General features: G+C 43.5%; 1 protein-coding gene across 1 annotated transcript in view; it reads right to left on the bottom strand.

The window, feature by feature from the left end:
• The window catches only part of LOC117393788 (multiple epidermal growth factor-like domains protein 10), a 105353-nt gene that overhangs the window by 32216 nt on the left and 54907 nt on the right, over positions 1-18230 (bottom strand). Inside the window, exons 5-7 of the mRNA XM_055230259.1 lie at positions 18043-18179; positions 13893-14105; positions 12288-12462 (exon numbers count right to left, since the gene is read on the bottom strand). Coding sequence (XP_055086234.1) covers positions 12288-12462; positions 13893-14105; positions 18043-18179 — 525 coding nt within the window. The remainder of the gene's footprint in view (positions 1-12287; positions 12463-13892; positions 14106-18042; positions 18180-18230) is intronic.

Raw genomic sequence — 18230 nt, 5'->3', positions numbered from 1 at the left:
TCTATCTGAATATAGCACAGAAGACTAGTCCTGGTTTTAATTATCACTGCGTTTGTCACAGGGGCTGTGACATGAGCTCAGAGCACACTAGGGGGCAGGCACCACACTGCTGCACAAGCCAATCAAACTATTCTCTTTATTAAAGGTCCTATTGGATGCAGAATTCAGGCTTTTTTAAAAAGGTGCTATATGTAACTTTCCTAGTGGGGGTTTGCCATACGCTTGTCTCCGTGGAGAGGTTCTTGCTTTTCCCGGAATGTTCTGCAGTATAACAATAAACACTTTTATTCAGTTATTCATACTTTGCAGCTGATGTCATCAACATTCCCTGGGGATGTAATAACTGGAGGCACTGCTTTGTCTGAAGCTCTATTATTCAAGTAAGACTTGACCATCTAACCATAAAGAACAGTCTAAGCAGGAACTACTACGGGTGAGCTGACTTTGTATTTAGTCCCTCTCTGTCTCAACTAATATTTGTCACAAGCTGGCTAGCATTAGCCAACAGTGTTTTCCAGTTAATCATTCTCACCGTTTTTGTTGAAAATCAACCTCCTAAACAGGATGATGAATGCTTGAATTGATCACAAGCTCCTGAAAATGTTTTGTTTAAATCAATTTTGTAGTTTGTCTGTGTGCATTGTGCCATGTGTTTTTATTTTATTTTATTTTATTTTTTGCAAATATCATAAAAAACATATATCCTTATGTGAGTCAGGAGAGTATCATCAAACTCTGGGCCCTGGGTACAAATCATCATGATGGGCCCTCAATACATATTGTCTTATGAAAAATGTTCATTACAGACTTTATGAAGGGCCCCTCTCTGCACTGGGCCCTTGGAGTTGGAGTGGAGTTGCTTCTCCACAAATCTGTAACTTGGTCCACATGTCAGGGCCGATGGTGCAGATTGGCAGCCTCACTTCCGTCAGTCTGCCCCAGGGCAGCTGTGGTTACAATAGTAGCTAACCATCACCAAGTGTGGAAATGAATGAATGAATAATGGCTATAGTGTAGTGCTTTGAAAAGTGCATTACAAGTGTAAGCCATTATTATTATTGTCTCCATAGAGATATATGAGTTTAATGACATAATGTGGAACATTCAAGCCACAGCAATAACATCTCCAAGGAGATCACAAACAAGCAGGTTATGGACTCTCCAGAAAAATTACGCAGTACACGTTTTGGTCACCTTAGCATTGGTACATCTGGCATAACTTAAAGATGTGGGTAATTCGATTTTCAAACTGTGAAACTGTGAAAGGAGGAATAGGGGTTTCATTCATCTAACCTGTCCATAGCTCTCACAAACCCTTTGGCACATCACAATGATTTATATGCACATTTTTAGGCACAGCTTTAGAACAACTTTTTCAGACCAGGAACTGAAGCAGGTAAACCACCAACACATAGCCAACACACTCTGATCCCAAGTCACATTTTAGTGTTGCACCCAGCTCTGTGTTTATAAAAGTTTTTAATATTTGCAAAAGAAATTATGTTATTAAAAGTGTTTTTGATTTGCTAATTGTCACCATTCAAATGGCGCTTTAGATTCTATTGACATTCATCTTGCAGCCTTCTATATACACAAACCATTTTTTAAATAGAAACCAAATGAAAAACGTGTTAACTTGTGATTCTTGCAGCTGTCAGACAGTGAGTCCAGAAGGCTGTGGTTTGATTTGTTTTGTTTTTTTAGTATTGCAGCCGCCTGTTTATTTTTGTGCTTAGAATCAATAAATGTTTTCTTATATACAGACATTTTCAAGTAGGGGAAACTAAAGCACAGAATAAACCTAAACAAACATGGAGATAACATGCAAACTCCACAGAGTAAGGCCCTACACTGCCTGGGAGTCCAACCGAGGACCTCCTCCCTGTATTTTACTTAAGTAGATTTTTTAAGTGGATACTTTTTACTTTTACTTCACTACATTTGAGAGCAGGTATCGATACTTTCTAATTCACTATATTTTGAACAGGACTGCAAAATGAACGTATTTTTTTATTACTGTTTGAGACCTGCTGAAAAGGGTGAGGGTTTAATTTGAACATGATCAAAATTTGAGCAAACAAAAATACACAGAACAAAATTTAGCACAAATATTTATCAAAATCACTACATTTTATAAAGACTCAAAATCTGTGTAAAATACCTTTGTTTTTTTTACTCTTTAAGTGCTTTAATACTTTTACTTAAGTAGATTTTTTCATGTGATACTTTTACTTGAGTATTTTTTTGCTCTGGTATCTGTACTTTACCTAATTAACTAAATTGAGTACGTCCTCCACCACTGCAGTGCTGCTTTACATCTGACTGCAAACAGGGAACATTTCTCTGAAAAGCTCTAGCTGCTGCCGGGCATATTGCAGTTTGAGTTTAGTTTTAACAGGAGGAAAGCATAATAAACAGGCCGCTGGTCACTGCAGTGTGCTCCTCACACTTTAGCTGAGTCAGTACAGTTCAATGCATCTACCACATGTGTATAAACTACATCACTGTAAAGCCTGAATGGATGTAGCTAAATCTGACTTTTGTGGGTTATTTTAGCTCTTCGCAGCTGTGTTTTTTTGATTGGAAGAGCGAACATGTTTTGAATCGTTGTTTCCAGTGGTACAGAGCTCCCATATGTTAACACGCAGCGTGTATGGTGCTTACACAAACACTGCAGTCTCTTGTATTTGCCTGACCCATATGACTGCATACACCTGGCCTCTCATCGCCTCCTGTGTGAAAGTGCTGAGTGGTGCTGACTGGAGTTAAGCTGATGTACGACCTCAGATGACACTGCACCTGCTGCACATGCTCACACTGGACTAAACAAATAACTAAATAAATAAACAATAGATGGCCCAATAGAAACCAGTCTCATGCGTTCTGAGGTAGAAACGCTGCTGTCATTTTGAAGCAGAGAAGTGTTGCATGGGATCCAGAACACACACTTCACACAGTTTATGAAGATGTGACACTGGTCACCGCTGAATCTCCATGAGTTCAGACGGATGTGCATGTTAGGTGGATTAGCCAATCAGGAACATGCATGGTCCGCTATATCAAAACAAATATGGTTGTTTATGAGGAAAAAATAAAGTAAAAAAATATCACGAGACTGAAGAACATCGGAGGTCTCTGAGGAATCAATGATCAAAGCACTAAACTGTGTTAATCCGAGGTGAGAGAAATGTAATTTTGTTCAAATGATGCGTGACCAGTGAGCTCCTTCATTTCATATGTGCTACTGAAATAAACAAATCTGATTGGACGGCTGTGTGGTGACCAGACTGGTATCTCTTTTTTAGAAAAATACCAAGAGAAGTGGTAGCAGACGTTATAGGTAAGCTATACTTTATTTGTCCTCCGCATTTGACCCACTCTACCCACTCAATATACAGAGCCCAGAGCTAGTCCCCAAAATCTTAAGCCGGAGGGTTTTTTCCTAGTGTGCATGTTTTAGGATGATACAGAGGGAATATGCAAACTCCACACCACCATGAGTCAAACCTAGAACCTTTTTGTTGTGACGCGAGATGACTAGCTCCTAAGCCACCCAGTTAAATGAACTATAATTTTGCATTATAATTTCAAGTATTTATTCCACTCCCCTACGCAGTGGTGGTGAGTAGCCACAGCAGCCCTGGGGTAGACTGACAGAAGCAAGGCTGACACACTGTGTCATTACCCCCTGTGACCAACACTATTCATACAAAGGCAAAGGTCAAATGTCTTGCCCAAGGACACAACAACGAAGAACCAGTCTTTGGGTTAGTGAAAAGATGACCACTTAGCCATTTCATATCTCAATGTCATCTTCAAAAGAAAAATATATTGGCTTTATTACAGTTTCACCTTGTGTTTTCATAGTAAGATTGTGTTTGACTTTCACATTTTAGACTGAAATATGAACTGCTAAACTAATACAGAAATTCCAATCATTTTAAAAATCTAAAAGGTTTTTTAATAATCACACACTATATTTTGAAGTTTTCTGAAGAAATTATGTTACTAAAAGCAGACTCTGTCACATTTACTTTTTAAAGAAATGCTTTTCAGAAGCATAATTTTACTCCTACTTGAGTAATATTTTTAATGAAGTAACAGTACTCTTACTTGAGTAAAAGTTGGATTTGTCTTTCCACTGCAAGTTTAAAAGCTTTATGCTCACAATATGAAATTATTTGAACATGTGTGTTTCCTTTAGCCGGATAAGCGGAAGAAAATGGATGGATGGATGGATGGATGTTTCCTTTAGCTCCTTCAGATATGATTTACTTTGGCTCAATGTTGTGTCTTTTGAAAATACCAGATTTTGTGCAATATTTAAAGGTCTCATATTACGCAAAATTGATTCACGTGAACTTTAAACCCTGTTATAAAGTTGTTACCTCATCAAAAACATACCTGGAGTTGTGTTTTGTTTTTTTCACACATCTTTGCATAGCTCTTTATTATTAATCTGTCTACATCTGCAAAACTCAAAATGCTCTGTTCCACCTTGTGATGTTCAGAAGCCCTACATGAAGAAGAAAAGAACAAGGCCAGTTACGTCGCCCGGACTGGCGTTACCGGGGCCCCACCCTGTAGCCAGGCCTGGGGTGGGTGCTCGGCAGCGAGCGCCTGGTGGCCGGGCCTTTCCCCACGGGGCCCGGTCGGGCCCAGCCCGAAGGAACGACGTGGGGCCGTCCTCCCGTGGACCCACGGCGGGAGGAGCCATGCGGGGCGGGTGCAGAGAGATCTGGGCAGCAGTCGAAGGCGGGGACCTCGATGACCGGATCTCCAGACATGGAGACTAGCTCTGGGGACATGGAATGTCACCTCGCTGGGGGGGAAGGAGCCTGAGCTTGTGCGGGAGGTTGAGCGTTACCGGCTAGATATAGTCGGCCTCACCTCCACGCACAGCTTGGGCTCTGGAACCCAACTTCTTGAGAGGGGTTGGACTCTCCATTTCTCTGGCGTTGCCCGCGGGGAGCGGCAGCGAGCTGGTGTGGGCTTGCTCATTGCCCCACAGCTCAGCCGCTGCTTGTTGGGGTTCACTCCGGTGAATGAGAGGGTCGCGTCCCTGCGCCTTCGGGTCGGGGACAGGTCTCTCACTGTTGTGTCGGCCTACGGGCCAAGCAGCAGTGCAGAGTACCCGGCCTTCTTGGAGTCCCTGGGAGGGGTACTAGACAGTGCACCAACCGGGGACTCCTGGGGGACTTCAACGCCCATGTGGGTAACGACAGTGACACTTGGAGGGGCGTGATTGGGAGGAACGGCCTCCCCGATCTGAACCCGAGCGGTGTTTTGTTATTGGACTTCTGTGCTAGTCACAGTTTGTCCATAACAAACACCATGTTCGAGCACAAGGGTGTCCATCGTGGCACCAGGACACTCTAGGTCGGACGTCGATGATCGACTTTGTTGTCGTGTCATCTGACCTCCGCCCGCGTGTCTTGGACACTCAGGTGAAGAGAGGGGCTGAGCTGTCAACTGTTCACCACCTGGTGGTGAGTTGGATCCGCTGGCGGAGGAGGAAGCCGGACAGACCTGGCAGGCCGAAGCGCATCGTGAGGGTCTGATGGGAACGTCTGGCGGAGCCCTCTGTCAGGGGGGTCTTCAACTCCCACCTCCGGGAGAACTTCTCCCTGATCCCGGGGAAGGTTGGAGACATGGACTCCGAGTGGGCCATGTTCTCCACCTCTATTGTCGATGAGGCTGCTCGTAGCTGTGGTCGTAAGGTCTGTGGTGCTTGTTGTGGCGGCAATCCCCGAACCCGGTGGTGGACACCGGAAGTAAGGGATGCCGTCATGAGTACCGGCGGGCCAAGCATGCCGCGGCTCGGGCAGTCACAGAGGCAAAAACTCGGGGTTGGGAGGAGTTCGGGGAGGCCATGGAGGACTATCGGACGGCCTCAAAGAGATTCTGGCAAACCGTCCGACGCCTCAGGAGGGGGAAGCAGTGCTTCACCAACACTGTTTACAGTGCGGGTGGAGAGCTCCTGACCTCGACTGGGGATGTTGTCGGGTGGTGGAAGGAATACTTTGAGGCTCTCCTCAATCCCACTGTCACGTCTTCCGAGGAGGAAGCAGAATTTGTGGACCCAGAGGCGGACTCGTCCATCACCCTGGCTGAAGTCACTGAGGTGGTTGGCAAGCTCCTCGGTGGCAAGGCTCCGGGGGTGGACGAGATCCCTCCTGAGTACCTCAAGTCTCTGGATGTTGTGGAGCTGTCTTGGCTGACACGTCTCTGCAACATCGCGTGGCGGTCGGGGACAGTACCTGTGGAATGGCAGACCGGGGTGGTGGTCCCTCTGTATAAGAAGGGGGACCGGAGGGTGTGTTCCAATTACAGGGGAATCACACTCCTTAGCCTTCCCGGTAAGGTCTATTCCAGGGTACTGGAGAGGAGAATCCGACCGATAGTCGAACCTCGGATTCAGGAGGAGCAGTGTGGTTTTTGTCCTGGTCGTGGAACACTGGACCAGCTCTATACTCTCCATCGGGTCCTCGAGGGCTCATGGGAGTTTGCCCAACCAGTCCACGTGTGTTTTGTGGATCTGGAGAAGGCATTCGACCGTGTCCCTTGTGGTGTCCTTTGGGGGGTGCTCTGGGAGTATGGGGTCCGGGGCTCTTTGCTAAGGGCTGCCCGGTCCCTGTATGACCGGAGCAGGAGCTGTGTTCGCATTGCCGGGAGTAAGTCAGACCTGTTCCCGGTGCATGGTGGACTCCGCCAGGGCTGCCCTTTGTCACCGGTTCTGTTCATTATATTTATGGACAGAATTTCTAGGTGCAGCCAGGGGCCGGAGGGGGTCTGGTTTGGGAACCACAGGATTTCATCTCTGCTGTTTGCAGATGATGTTGTCCTGATGGCTTCTTCGAGCCAGGACCTGCAACAGGCACTGGGGCGGTTTGCAGCCGAGTGTGAAGCAGCTGGGATGAGAATCAGCTCCTCCAAATCCGAGGCCATGGTTCTCGACCGGAAAAAGGTGGTTTGCCCTCTCCGGGTGGGTGGTGAGTCTCTGCCCCAAGTGGAGGAGTTCAAGTATCTCGGCGTCTTGTTCACGAGTGAGGGAAGGATGGAGCGTGAGATTGACAGGTGGATCGGTGCAGCGTCTGCAGTGATGCGGTCGCTGTATCGGTCCGTTGTGGTGAAGAAGGAGCTGAGCCCAAAGGCGAAGCTCTCGATTTACCGGTCAATCTACGTTCCTACCCTGACCTATGGTCATGAGCTCTGGGTAATGACCGAAAGGACAAGGTCGCGGATACAAGCGGCTGAAATGGGTTTCCTCCACAGAGTGGCCGGGCGCACCCTTAGGGATAGGGTGAGGAGCTCGGTCACACGTGAGGAGCTCGGAGTAGAGCCGCTGCTCCTACACGTTGAGAGGAACCAGTTGAGGTGGCTCGGGCATCTGCTCAGGATGCCTCCTGGACGCCTCCCTAGGGAGGTGTTCTGGGCATGTCCCACCGGTAGGAGGCCCTGGGAAAGACCCAGGACACGCTGGAGGGACTATGTCTCTCGGCTGGCCTGGGAATGCCTTGGGGTCCCACCAGAGGAGCTGGAGGACGTGTCCGGGGTGAGGGAAGTCTGGGAGTCCCTGCTTAGACTGCTGCCCCCGCGACCCGGCCCCGGATAAGCGGAAGAAAATGGATGGATGGATGGATGGATGTTTCCTTTAGCTCCTTCAGATATGATTTACTTTGGCTCAATGTTGTGTCTTTTGAAAATACCAGATTTTGTGCAATATTTAAAGGTCTCATATTACGCAAAATTGATTCACGTGAACTTTAAACCCTGTTATAAAGTTGTTACCTCATCAAAAACATACCTGGAGTTGTGTTTTGTTTTTTTCACACATCTTTGCATAGCTCTTTATTATTAATCTGTCTACATCTGCAAAACTCAAAATGCTCTGTTCCACCTTGTGATGTCATGAAGAGGTAGTTTTGAAGTTCCTTTTACCCTTAGCTCAGTAGAGATGGGAAATTCCAGGGCTGAAATTATCCAAAGGCGTCTAGTGAAAGTGTATGGAGTTTTTTAATACAGTAAGTCCTCCATTGTATGTATTACCACATAAGATCACAAGGTGGAACATAGTGTTTTCTGTTTAAGAGAAGAACTCAGCCTAAATATGCTAGATTTGTGTGTTTTAAGTTACTCTTACTTCAGAAGTACTTTTTTACTCCTTGGACCACTACTTTGTACTTCTATTTGAGTAATATTATTTTGAAGCAACGTTACTCTTACTATTTTTGGCTACTCTACCACCACTGACTAATTCAAACTAGGCTTTAAATTTCATTTTGTTTCAACTTGCAGCTTAATTAAAAAACTGACCATACTTTAAATAGAAACCAAATTAAGTACTTGTTAATAAGTAGTGATTCTTGCAGCTGTCAGGCAGTGAGTGCAGAAGACTAGTGTTTCTCAGTGGCCCCCCACTGAGAGGTCTCCATGGGGCAGATTACTGTGAGATCATGGCGAGCATCAGGAATATGACAACTCCCCACTCAAATAGTTGCTGTCAAATGCATGGACTTACTATTTTATATATCTTTGTCCTGTTATTCACTATGTGTCTGAAACAAGTTTGCAACCATCTGCATGCACTTTTTAACTTCTCAAGTAGAGGGTTTGCCACCTGCTTATTTGGGCAGGGAACTGAACTGCCAACCTTTGTGTCAGAGGGTGAATGCTCTATCGACTTAGCAATTACCTATTTGTCTGAATCCTAAAAGACAAGAGAAAACTGATTCAAAATTGCCCAAAAGCCCTCATAAGCAGAAGTCTGTGTAATCCCTCACTCGACTAGGTCTGATCCATGGTAAAAGCCAAAAGTAAAATCTGTCAACTGGACAAAAAGTTGTAGACGAAGTGAAGACGTTTGGCAGCTCATCCAAACCGCTTCTTCAGTTCTGGTCAGATTGCTGGTGGACACTGCCTTAAATCTATCTGAAGGGAGGAGCTAGCTATACTGAAACTGGAAATAGCTGGGGTGTGAGGATGGAGTTATATATGGGGGAAAGATGATAATCTTTTCCCCATATATAACTCCATCTTCAGAACCAAAGCATTTAAAGGAAACAAAGACAACAATAGAGCTAGCTAGGTTGCCAATAGGTATGAAAATGATCCGCACTGTCCGCTCCAGGTTTTCCTCCCTGTGTGCTCTTCCCCCTCCCTCACCTGCTTGTACCTGGAGCTGGGCGGAGCTCTCGGCTCCTCCCACGCGCACCTGCTCTCCATCTGGCTAATCACCACACCTGCCATGGATAAGAGGAGATGGGGGAAGACACTTGGGGCGAGATCGTCTGTTTGGACTCACCCTGGCTGTGCTGTGTTTGTCGTCCTCACTTGTTCCTGTCGTGCCTGGGTTCCTGTCATCCCTGTGTTCCTGTCATCCCTGTGTTCCTGTCGTGCTCCGGCCCTGGATGTCTCCTGCCTGCTCTGCCCTACGCCCGTCTGGTCTGCCTGTCGTCCTGTGGTCCCTTCATGTCCCCGGTCCCTGTGTTTCCTGTGTTCTTGCTCACCTGCTCACCTCCAGATCACCCTCTGTTTGTACTTGTCCCATTTCAACAATAAATCCTGTAAATATTCCCCGAGTCTGCATCCCTTGGTCCGCTACACTCACCCGTTACGACAGAACGATCTCGCCAACTATGGACCAAGCAGACTCGGGGTTCATCGGACAATACAACCTGCCCACCCTGCTCACCTGTCTGTCTCCGGTTCAAGGGCCTGTTCCCCATTTGCTGTCCTGTACCAACCGGTCCACTCCCAACCTGTCCTCTCCTCGCCTGGACCGTTGTAGCTCCGCTGGACACCGTTTCCCGTCCAGGGACCTCCTCGTGTCATCTGCCCCTCGCCTGGACCGTCGCAGCTCCGCTGGACACTGTTCCCCGTCCAGGGACCGCCTCGTGTCCTCTGCTCCCTCGTCAGGACAGTCGCAGCTCCGCTGGACATCATTCTCCGTCCAGGGACCTCTTCGTGTCCTCTGCCCCCTCGGTGGGACCCTCGCAGCTCCGCTGGACTCAGCTTCCGTCCAGGGACCTCGTTGTGTCGTCCGCCCGTTTCCTGGACCGTTGTTGCCCCACTGGACAGTCTACCGGCCCGCACCAGTGACATTTTTGCCCTCCGTCCGGCTCCCCTCCGCCCACCCGTATCAATTTTTGGGCCACCAGGAGGTGGCCCTTAGGGGGGGGGGGTACTGTCATGATCCGCACTGTCCGCTCCTGGTTTTCCTCCCAGTGTGCTCTTCCCCCTCCCTCACCTGCTTGTACCTGGACCTGGGCGGAGCTCTCGGCTCCTCCCGCGCGCACCTGCTCTCCATCTGGCTAATCACCACACCTGCCATGGATAAGAGGAGATGGGGGGAAGACACTCGGGGCGAGATCGTCTGTTTGGACTCACCCTGTCTGTGCTGTGTTTGTCGTCCTCACTTGTTCCTGTCGTGCCTGCGTTCCTGTCATCCCTGTGTTCCTGTCGTGCTCCGGCCCTGGATGTCTCCTGCCCGCTCTGTCCAACGCCCGTCTGGTCCCTTCATGTCCCCGGTCCCTGTGTTTCCTGTGTTCCTGCTCACCTGCTCACCTCCGGATCACCCTCTGTTTGTACTTGTCCCATTTCAACAATAAATCCTGTAAATATTCCCCGAGTCTGCATCCCTTGGTCCGCTACACTCACCCGTTACGACAGAAAACCAACCATTAAGGGGTGTATGATTAAGTTATTATGTCTCAGGCACAGTTCACACTTAGTGTAGCTCAACAGACATGGCCTACATACAGAAACTGTAAACAAAAGCTGTTTCCAGTTTCAGTGTAGTTAGCTCCACCCTTCAGATAAGATATAAGGCAGTGTCCACCAGCTTTTACTCCTAAGCAAAGGTTGCGAAAGTAGCCAAAAACTGTACTCGAGTAATAGTAATTGTAAAAAGTATATTAACCAAGAAGTAATTTGAAGTAATGCACTTTTTTATTTAACCTTTATTTAACCAGGTAAAATGTTTGAGATCCAATTCTTCCAGTTCAAATAAATGGAAGGACCAAACATTAAGTCATGCGCAGAATTTGGTATTTAATAAGATGGACACAAAAATGAGCAAAACCCACCTCTGCTCCTATGCCCAGGCCACAAACACTGTGTTACTAGCATCAGATAACAACATGTTAATCTGTATTTGTTTTATCTGTCCCAGTATGGTGCAGTATCAATAAAGGCTAGAGCGATCATCGCCATGGTAACCCCGGCAGCCAGGTTGAGCATGAAGAACTTACTTATTTTTTCAATGCAAGACCTGAAACAAATTGATACTTTGCAGTGACATCACACTGGGGATTTTCTCTTCTGCATGTATGTCTATGGTTGAATGTTCATCAGTTAGCATGGTGACATAATGCACAAAGTAGCAAACAGTCTGAAAACTCCAGAAAAATACAAAATAGAGCTTGTGGTTAATACGAATGTCCATGGTCCTGTTTGAGTATGATTTTCAACAAAAAGGTGAGTGATTGCTGACTAATGTTAGCTTGTTACTGTAATGTTATTTGAGAGGGATTTGTGTAACAGCACAAATCATCTAATCTGTTTTAGTTTACGGCCATATTGTGTTAAAATAAAACTCAGGTTGAAGCCTAACTTGAGTAACAGAGCTTCAGACAGAGCAGTGCCTCCGGTTCGCATCACACCCCCAGGGAATGTTGATGACATCAGCTGCAAGTATTTTATTATAATTGTCTCATAAATAATTTGATTGTTAGTTTTCCATCATAATATTAATGTGAATAGAACTTTCATTTTAGGTAATAAATTCTTCTTTTAACAATGAAGAATAACTATCATTATTTTGATTGTCCATATGTTGTACTAACACACAGTCACAAATCAGTGCAGTGTTTTTAGAGTGAATATTCATTTTCATTTAAACACTCAAATTTTGCTGCTCTTCCCACTCTCACAAGATGGCCTCCCTAACTACTACAGCAACAGATCTCTCTAACCTGTATTAATGCCTCATTATATTTGTTCCGATTTAATAAACAATAACAAAAATTGTAAAGATATATATATATATATATATGTATATATATATATGTGCATGTATATATATATATATATATATATATATATATATATATACATATATACATACACACACACACACACACACACACACATATATATATATATATATATATATATATATATATATATATATATATATATATATATATATATATATATATATATATATATATATTTTATATATATACACACACATATATAAATATGTATATATCGTCAGTACTTACAATGAAGCCGGGAGCACAGATGCAGGCTCCTGTCTCTCCATCACAGTCAGCTCCATTCTCACAGTCACACAGACGTCTGCAGCTCTCCCCAAAGAAACCAGAGGGACAGGTCTCATTACAGAAAAGTCCCGTCCAGCCTGCAGCACACAGGCACTCCCCCGACAGAGGGTGGCAGCTACAGCAACATGCAAACAGTTAAGACTAGTGTTGTCACGATACAAACATTTCACACTCAATTCCAATGCCACAATCATAATAAAAACACTCTTTACTTAGACAATATAATGTGATTTTCAACATTAAATGGTAGTCCTTTCTTTTCTCTACCCATGTGGCCTTATATCTGTTCAATCCCTCAGTGGTCCAGGTAGGTTCCATAGTGGTCCATGGGTGTGTACTAGTCTGTATGTTCATTATACTTGTTCTAATACAGCTCAAGATCATTCTAAAGCTATTCAGGAAAGATTCATTTCTGTCCTGTGAATGTGACTTTTTAGTATCAATACCTCGCAAATAAGAATCTAGTTTTGATACTAGCTTTAGTGTTGATTAGTATCTGATTTTCGATAGTTTGGGCAATACTCGTTAAGACATGAGAATATCTACATGAGTTAAAATAACTTAAAATATTAATATTTATTCATTTAAATCTAGACCAGTTTAGTTTTACTTAATCCATAAATCTAGAACAAAAAGAAAGAACTGAACCAGGACTAGAACAGGATCAAACCAAGTCCAAATCAGGACTAGACTGAGGTCAGAGGATGGAAGGAGTTTATAGGAGCTTTTCATAAGGACAGATGTTGAAATTAGCTCATGCTTACAACACTGTGATTCTAGCATCAGATTACAATAGGTGAGCTATGTAACTTTTCTGGTGTGGGGTCTGTGACCTTCTCGTCTTCATGGAGATGTCATGAATTTGCCATGAATGTTCCACAGTATGGCATTAAAGAAATCCATCTTGCATTATTCAATAACAGGTTAAAAAATACCAAACTTCACAGATCTGTCCTAAAATTTGGCTTTGTGGTGTCATTTTATTGTCTCCATGGACATAGTTTAAAGTGGACCTAAACTCGAAATACACTTTTGTTTTGCTTCTAAACTCTGGATAGGGGAGTTTAATAGCATTATCTACGGTTGCTAGTCATTTTTCCCAACTTAAGTGCAAATTAGGTACAAATTAGGTACATTTGAAGATTTCTGGTCAAAAACACCTAATTCCAACTTTGTGCTGCCTTTCCCCTCACTCTCCCATTAAGTCCTGCAGACCCCACCCCTCCTCCGCTCTCACTCTTCCTTTAGTCGACCAGATACTGTCCAGTTTAGCAGCTCTGTTTGAAATGTGGTTGTGGGTGGAGTTTAGGAGTCTAGTCCCACTTTATTGCTATACTGTCAGTAATTATAGGCAAAACAATAGCATCTTCATAAAGACAAGCAGATAGCAGCCCAACCACCAGAAAACTTACACAGTGCACCTTTAAAATATAAAATTAGAGTACAAATATAAATACAAAACTACACACATACAACTTTTTTTTTTTCAGGGAGCAACTGTGTAATTGAGCAGTCAGCTAAAAGCAGTCAGCTGAGTGTGTTTACCTGATGGTGTTGGTGGAGTTGCAGGGGCAGTACTTGTCGCAGAGCAGCCCATATAACCCTAGGGGACAGTATCGGTCCTGGCAGCTGGGGCCCTTGTAGCCCTCGTCGCAGAGACAGGCCCCGTTGGTATGGTAACAGCGTGCTCCGTTTTGACAGTCACACTTATGAGCGCACTGAGGGCCATAGGAACCTAGGGGGCACTCCTCCTGACACCTGTGACACAAACAAAAATAAGACAATTCAAAGAATTGCATGTATTTTCTACACAATGGTCAGTGAGAAGGCTCACTGCTGTGCGCTATTACTGTATAACTGCTATAGACTGTATATAAATGGACCTATCTAACCCGCTGGCCGCTGCTTTCCAGTTAGAAAGTCAGCATGGACACTTCCGACTCCATCGACTCTGGCTTCAATTCACTTTGTACTACAAAGCAGTCGCCCCTCTCTCTGTAGCTGCTGCTGTCATAATTTTGGTTTTAAAATGTTTGTATTAACCCTCTCTACACAATCCTGTTTTTTTATTTCACTATTGTGTCCGTAAATCAAGATCTGAGTATTAATAATCAGGCACCTTCTTTCAGGTTTGACTGACAGCATTGCCAAGCGCCTGTTCCCTGCTAAACCAGCGGTGCGAGTGGGAAGAGGCGTTACCTTCAACAGCCTCGCTGCGGATTGGATCTTTGGTTGCTATGATATTCGTGGTCAGAATTCCAAATATGGAACTCAGCTCCCTATAACTGCTAGCCTGGATGAGCTTCATTTGACAGGAACCAAACACTATGGGTGATGTCATACTGACTTATACGGTCAAGTCCCCCTCAGCGTGATGTCACTGCAAAGCATCAATAAAGATTAAGTGTCCAAATTCGAGCTCTATAAATACATTATCATGAGAAGTCTTTATCCACTTTACACATTTAACACTTAACAGCTGATCTGAGCCATTTACAGCAACAAAACCCCGTTTCACTTTGACAAATGAACCTGTTCTCGTCAATAATTATTGGTTATTATATTTACCCCCATTTCAGTCCTTTAATATTCCAGACACGTCCGAGGCTCAGTCGAACAGAAACAGACAAATCACTCCATTATCACCGCCCATACAGGACTCTGCTCTCCGACACATTTAAATCAAGCAGACTTCCTGAAAATGCCTTATCTTCCATTAGGACGCACACGGCAGGAAAACTCCATTGGAAAATTAGTCCGTGTAGGCTAATTCTGCTGTCCAAACCAGGATAGATGGAGGTAATTTGGCCCAATTGAGAATAACACAGGGCAGAGAGAGACCATTTGAGATAGTTTCAGTGAAGGAGGAGAAAGATGGAAATGCACCACTGTCCACATGAGTGAGAATGAGATGGACTGCTTATTTATATAATGTATTGAAATGTATATACTGGTTTATGTTCATTTTCTTATCACAAACAAATTCTGACAATAATCCCAGGATAAAAATAATAATAACAATTGGGTTAACCACTGGTTTAACCACAGCAGCAACTTTTCTGATGGGGGGTACGCCATCTGCTTAGTTATTTTCTTTTTTACTTAAAGAAGAAATATTGTGTTTGTGTCTGCAATGTAGTTATAATCTGTGACACTGATGGGTTTGCAATTTAAATCTCAATATACATCTAAAATGACTTAATAAAAGAAACAAGTCTGCTAAGTTCCACATTAGAAAACTGCAGTGCTCAATGGGCACTGACGTCGCCATAAACGTCATCACAACACAGAGCGGTGAAATTGTCAGCACCTCTGATGGATAGCTGCACATCACACTAGGGAGAGGAAAATTGTTTTTTCATTTGTACCAAAATGACAATGTGACACTGAATCCTACGAGTATCACCAATTCAGAAAATAAAATTGGAAAACAGTAAAGTAAAGACGTAAAAATCATGCAGTATGTCACACCAGGCATGTAACTTCGGCAGACAAAACGAGGGCTGATCAGAGCAATGACGTCTTGAATACAGGAGAATAAAGATTACCCAAACATGAAACACTCTAAATACAGCAGAATAGGTCTGCTTTAAAAATGCACTGTCCTGGTGGAGGATACACCACCTGCTTAAAACTATATTTGGTTGGAGATATTTAGGTAGTAGTTTTATATGAAACACAACCAAGTTTATCCAGGTTAAGAGATGCACATAAACTAGATGCAAACTATGTAACTTTTCTGATAGAGGGTCAGCCACCTGCTCGTCTCTTAGGAGACGTTATTGATTTGCCTGGAATGTTCCACTGTATGGCATTAAAGTTACCTATCTCCATGGAGATAAGCAGGTGGAACAATGAGGACAGATCAGATCTGTGGAAAAGTGACTGTAAAATTTTAATGCATGATATGAGATATGAGGCACTAAAAACACATGTAATAAAGAAATGCAAGGTAGATCAGTTTAATGCCACAGTGTGGAACATTCCAGGTAAAGCAATAACATCTCCATGGAGATGAGCAAGTTACGGACCATCTATCGTTAAAGTTTCATAGTGCACCTTTAATAGACATGCATCTTTAAACTTGAATAAATATTTGTATAAAGTTTCCAAGGACCACAGAGGTCTGCAGTACAAACATAAGATCATAATAGTTGTGATATGAAACATTGCAGGCCGTCAAAAACAATAAGTATTTTTAAAGTCTGCATATTACTTCAATGCACTTTGTCAGCAGCCAACTTTGAGCTAACGGTTGTGTTTCATATCTAAATATCTCCATCCCAATATACTTTTATGGTACACAGGCCCATAACATTAGTTTAAACACCATCATTTAAAAGGAGCCATAATGAAGGCCCCTCTCTGCTCTCACGCTGTAAACTGCAGCTGCATTGTTCAAGCATTTGTTTGTACTGCACTTTATTACACATTCCAGCTCCTATCCCAGGTCAAGATGTCTCATATTTTCACACTCGCGGTTGGATAATTTCCCGAGGGATGGACTTAACTTCAGTATAGGGTAAGAGCAGCCAGCAGAGAGAGGGATATAGTACCTCTCTGATGGTTTGAAGACTAAGAAGTCATTTTATTTATATTAAAAGAACTGTATAAGATTTTGACTTTAAATTCCATAAACGGGACTTAACTGTGTACTTAAATATGAGGTAAACACATTTAAATCAAATTGAACTTTTAATGAAAATAATTGTAATGCTGATTTATTCTTAGTGACAAAAGCACTGGTCATGATGGCACATTTATTTGGTGTTTTAGTTCAAGACGATTTTCCAATCAAAAAGCAAATTGAGCATCACATGACTCTCTCATTTACGTTGTCAGTTTCAAAGCTGCAATTCAGTTGGTTCAAACCTAAAAGGACTCTTTCTGATTTGAATTCTCACAACCATTTATCATTATACATGCAAAATGTTAAACTGATATTAAAGGTGTGCAACTTTTCTGAGGAGGATGTTATTGGTTTGCCTCTAATGTTTCACTGTATGGCATTAAACATATCTATCTCCAGGGAGACAAGCAGGTGATGCCATCAAGCTTTTCCAAGGTATTTTTTAGAATGAACAACACCAGTAATTTAAAGTACATTTAATGACATACTACGGTGAAATCATAAAGTGGCTGGTGGCAGATGGCTCCTCCTCTGTAAAAGTTACATTATGCAGCTTTATGAAATTACTCTACACGTATTTAAAACGTGTAGAGTAATTTCTTCATGTTAACTGCAAGAAAACAGAGCAAAGGATCGTGGTCCATGTAATGGTTGTTGTTATTATCTCTACTTGATTTATTTGAGTGATTTCAACATATTTTTGTCCATACCTGCAAAATGACCGGCTTATAGATGTTTTCTGATTTTAATAACTTTTTCAACTCCTCTGTCAGATCATTTAGCTAAAAAAAATGAAAAACTTTTATAATCCGTTAGTGTTAGATATTAACCACATGCTGTTCTTGTACATGTAGAAAATGTGCACTGTGAACCTAGTATTGATTTCAAAGAATAAATAGCATCTGATCAATACTTGATAAAAAAAAAAAAAAAAAGCTTAAAAATTCCACTTTGTATTTTTTGTAAATCTTTCATGCCTTGGTAAATCTGTTTTAGTGTTGTGATTTCCCTTGGGACATATGCACAGACTGACCAGAGTGGAGGGGAGGGGGACGGGGGCAGTACCTCTCTCCGATGTACCCGGCATTGCATTGGCACTGCCCGCTGATGTGGTCACACAAGCCTCCATTTCTACAGAGACACTCCTCCGAACAGTTCATCCCAAACAGACCGAAGGGGCATGGCTGGGCACACACTGGACCCTGGGAGGACAGCGTAGAGTTAAGTTCAAATCAAATATTTCATCATAGTTT

Source organism: Periophthalmus magnuspinnatus, chromosome 3 (assembly GCF_009829125.3).
Source record: "Periophthalmus magnuspinnatus isolate fPerMag1 chromosome 3, fPerMag1.2.pri, whole genome shotgun sequence".
NCBI lineage: Eukaryota > Metazoa > Chordata > Actinopteri > Gobiiformes > Gobiidae > Periophthalmus > Periophthalmus magnuspinnatus.
The sequence above is the reverse complement of the archived record's forward strand: the minus strand, read 5'-3'. Positions and strand labels throughout refer to the sequence as shown.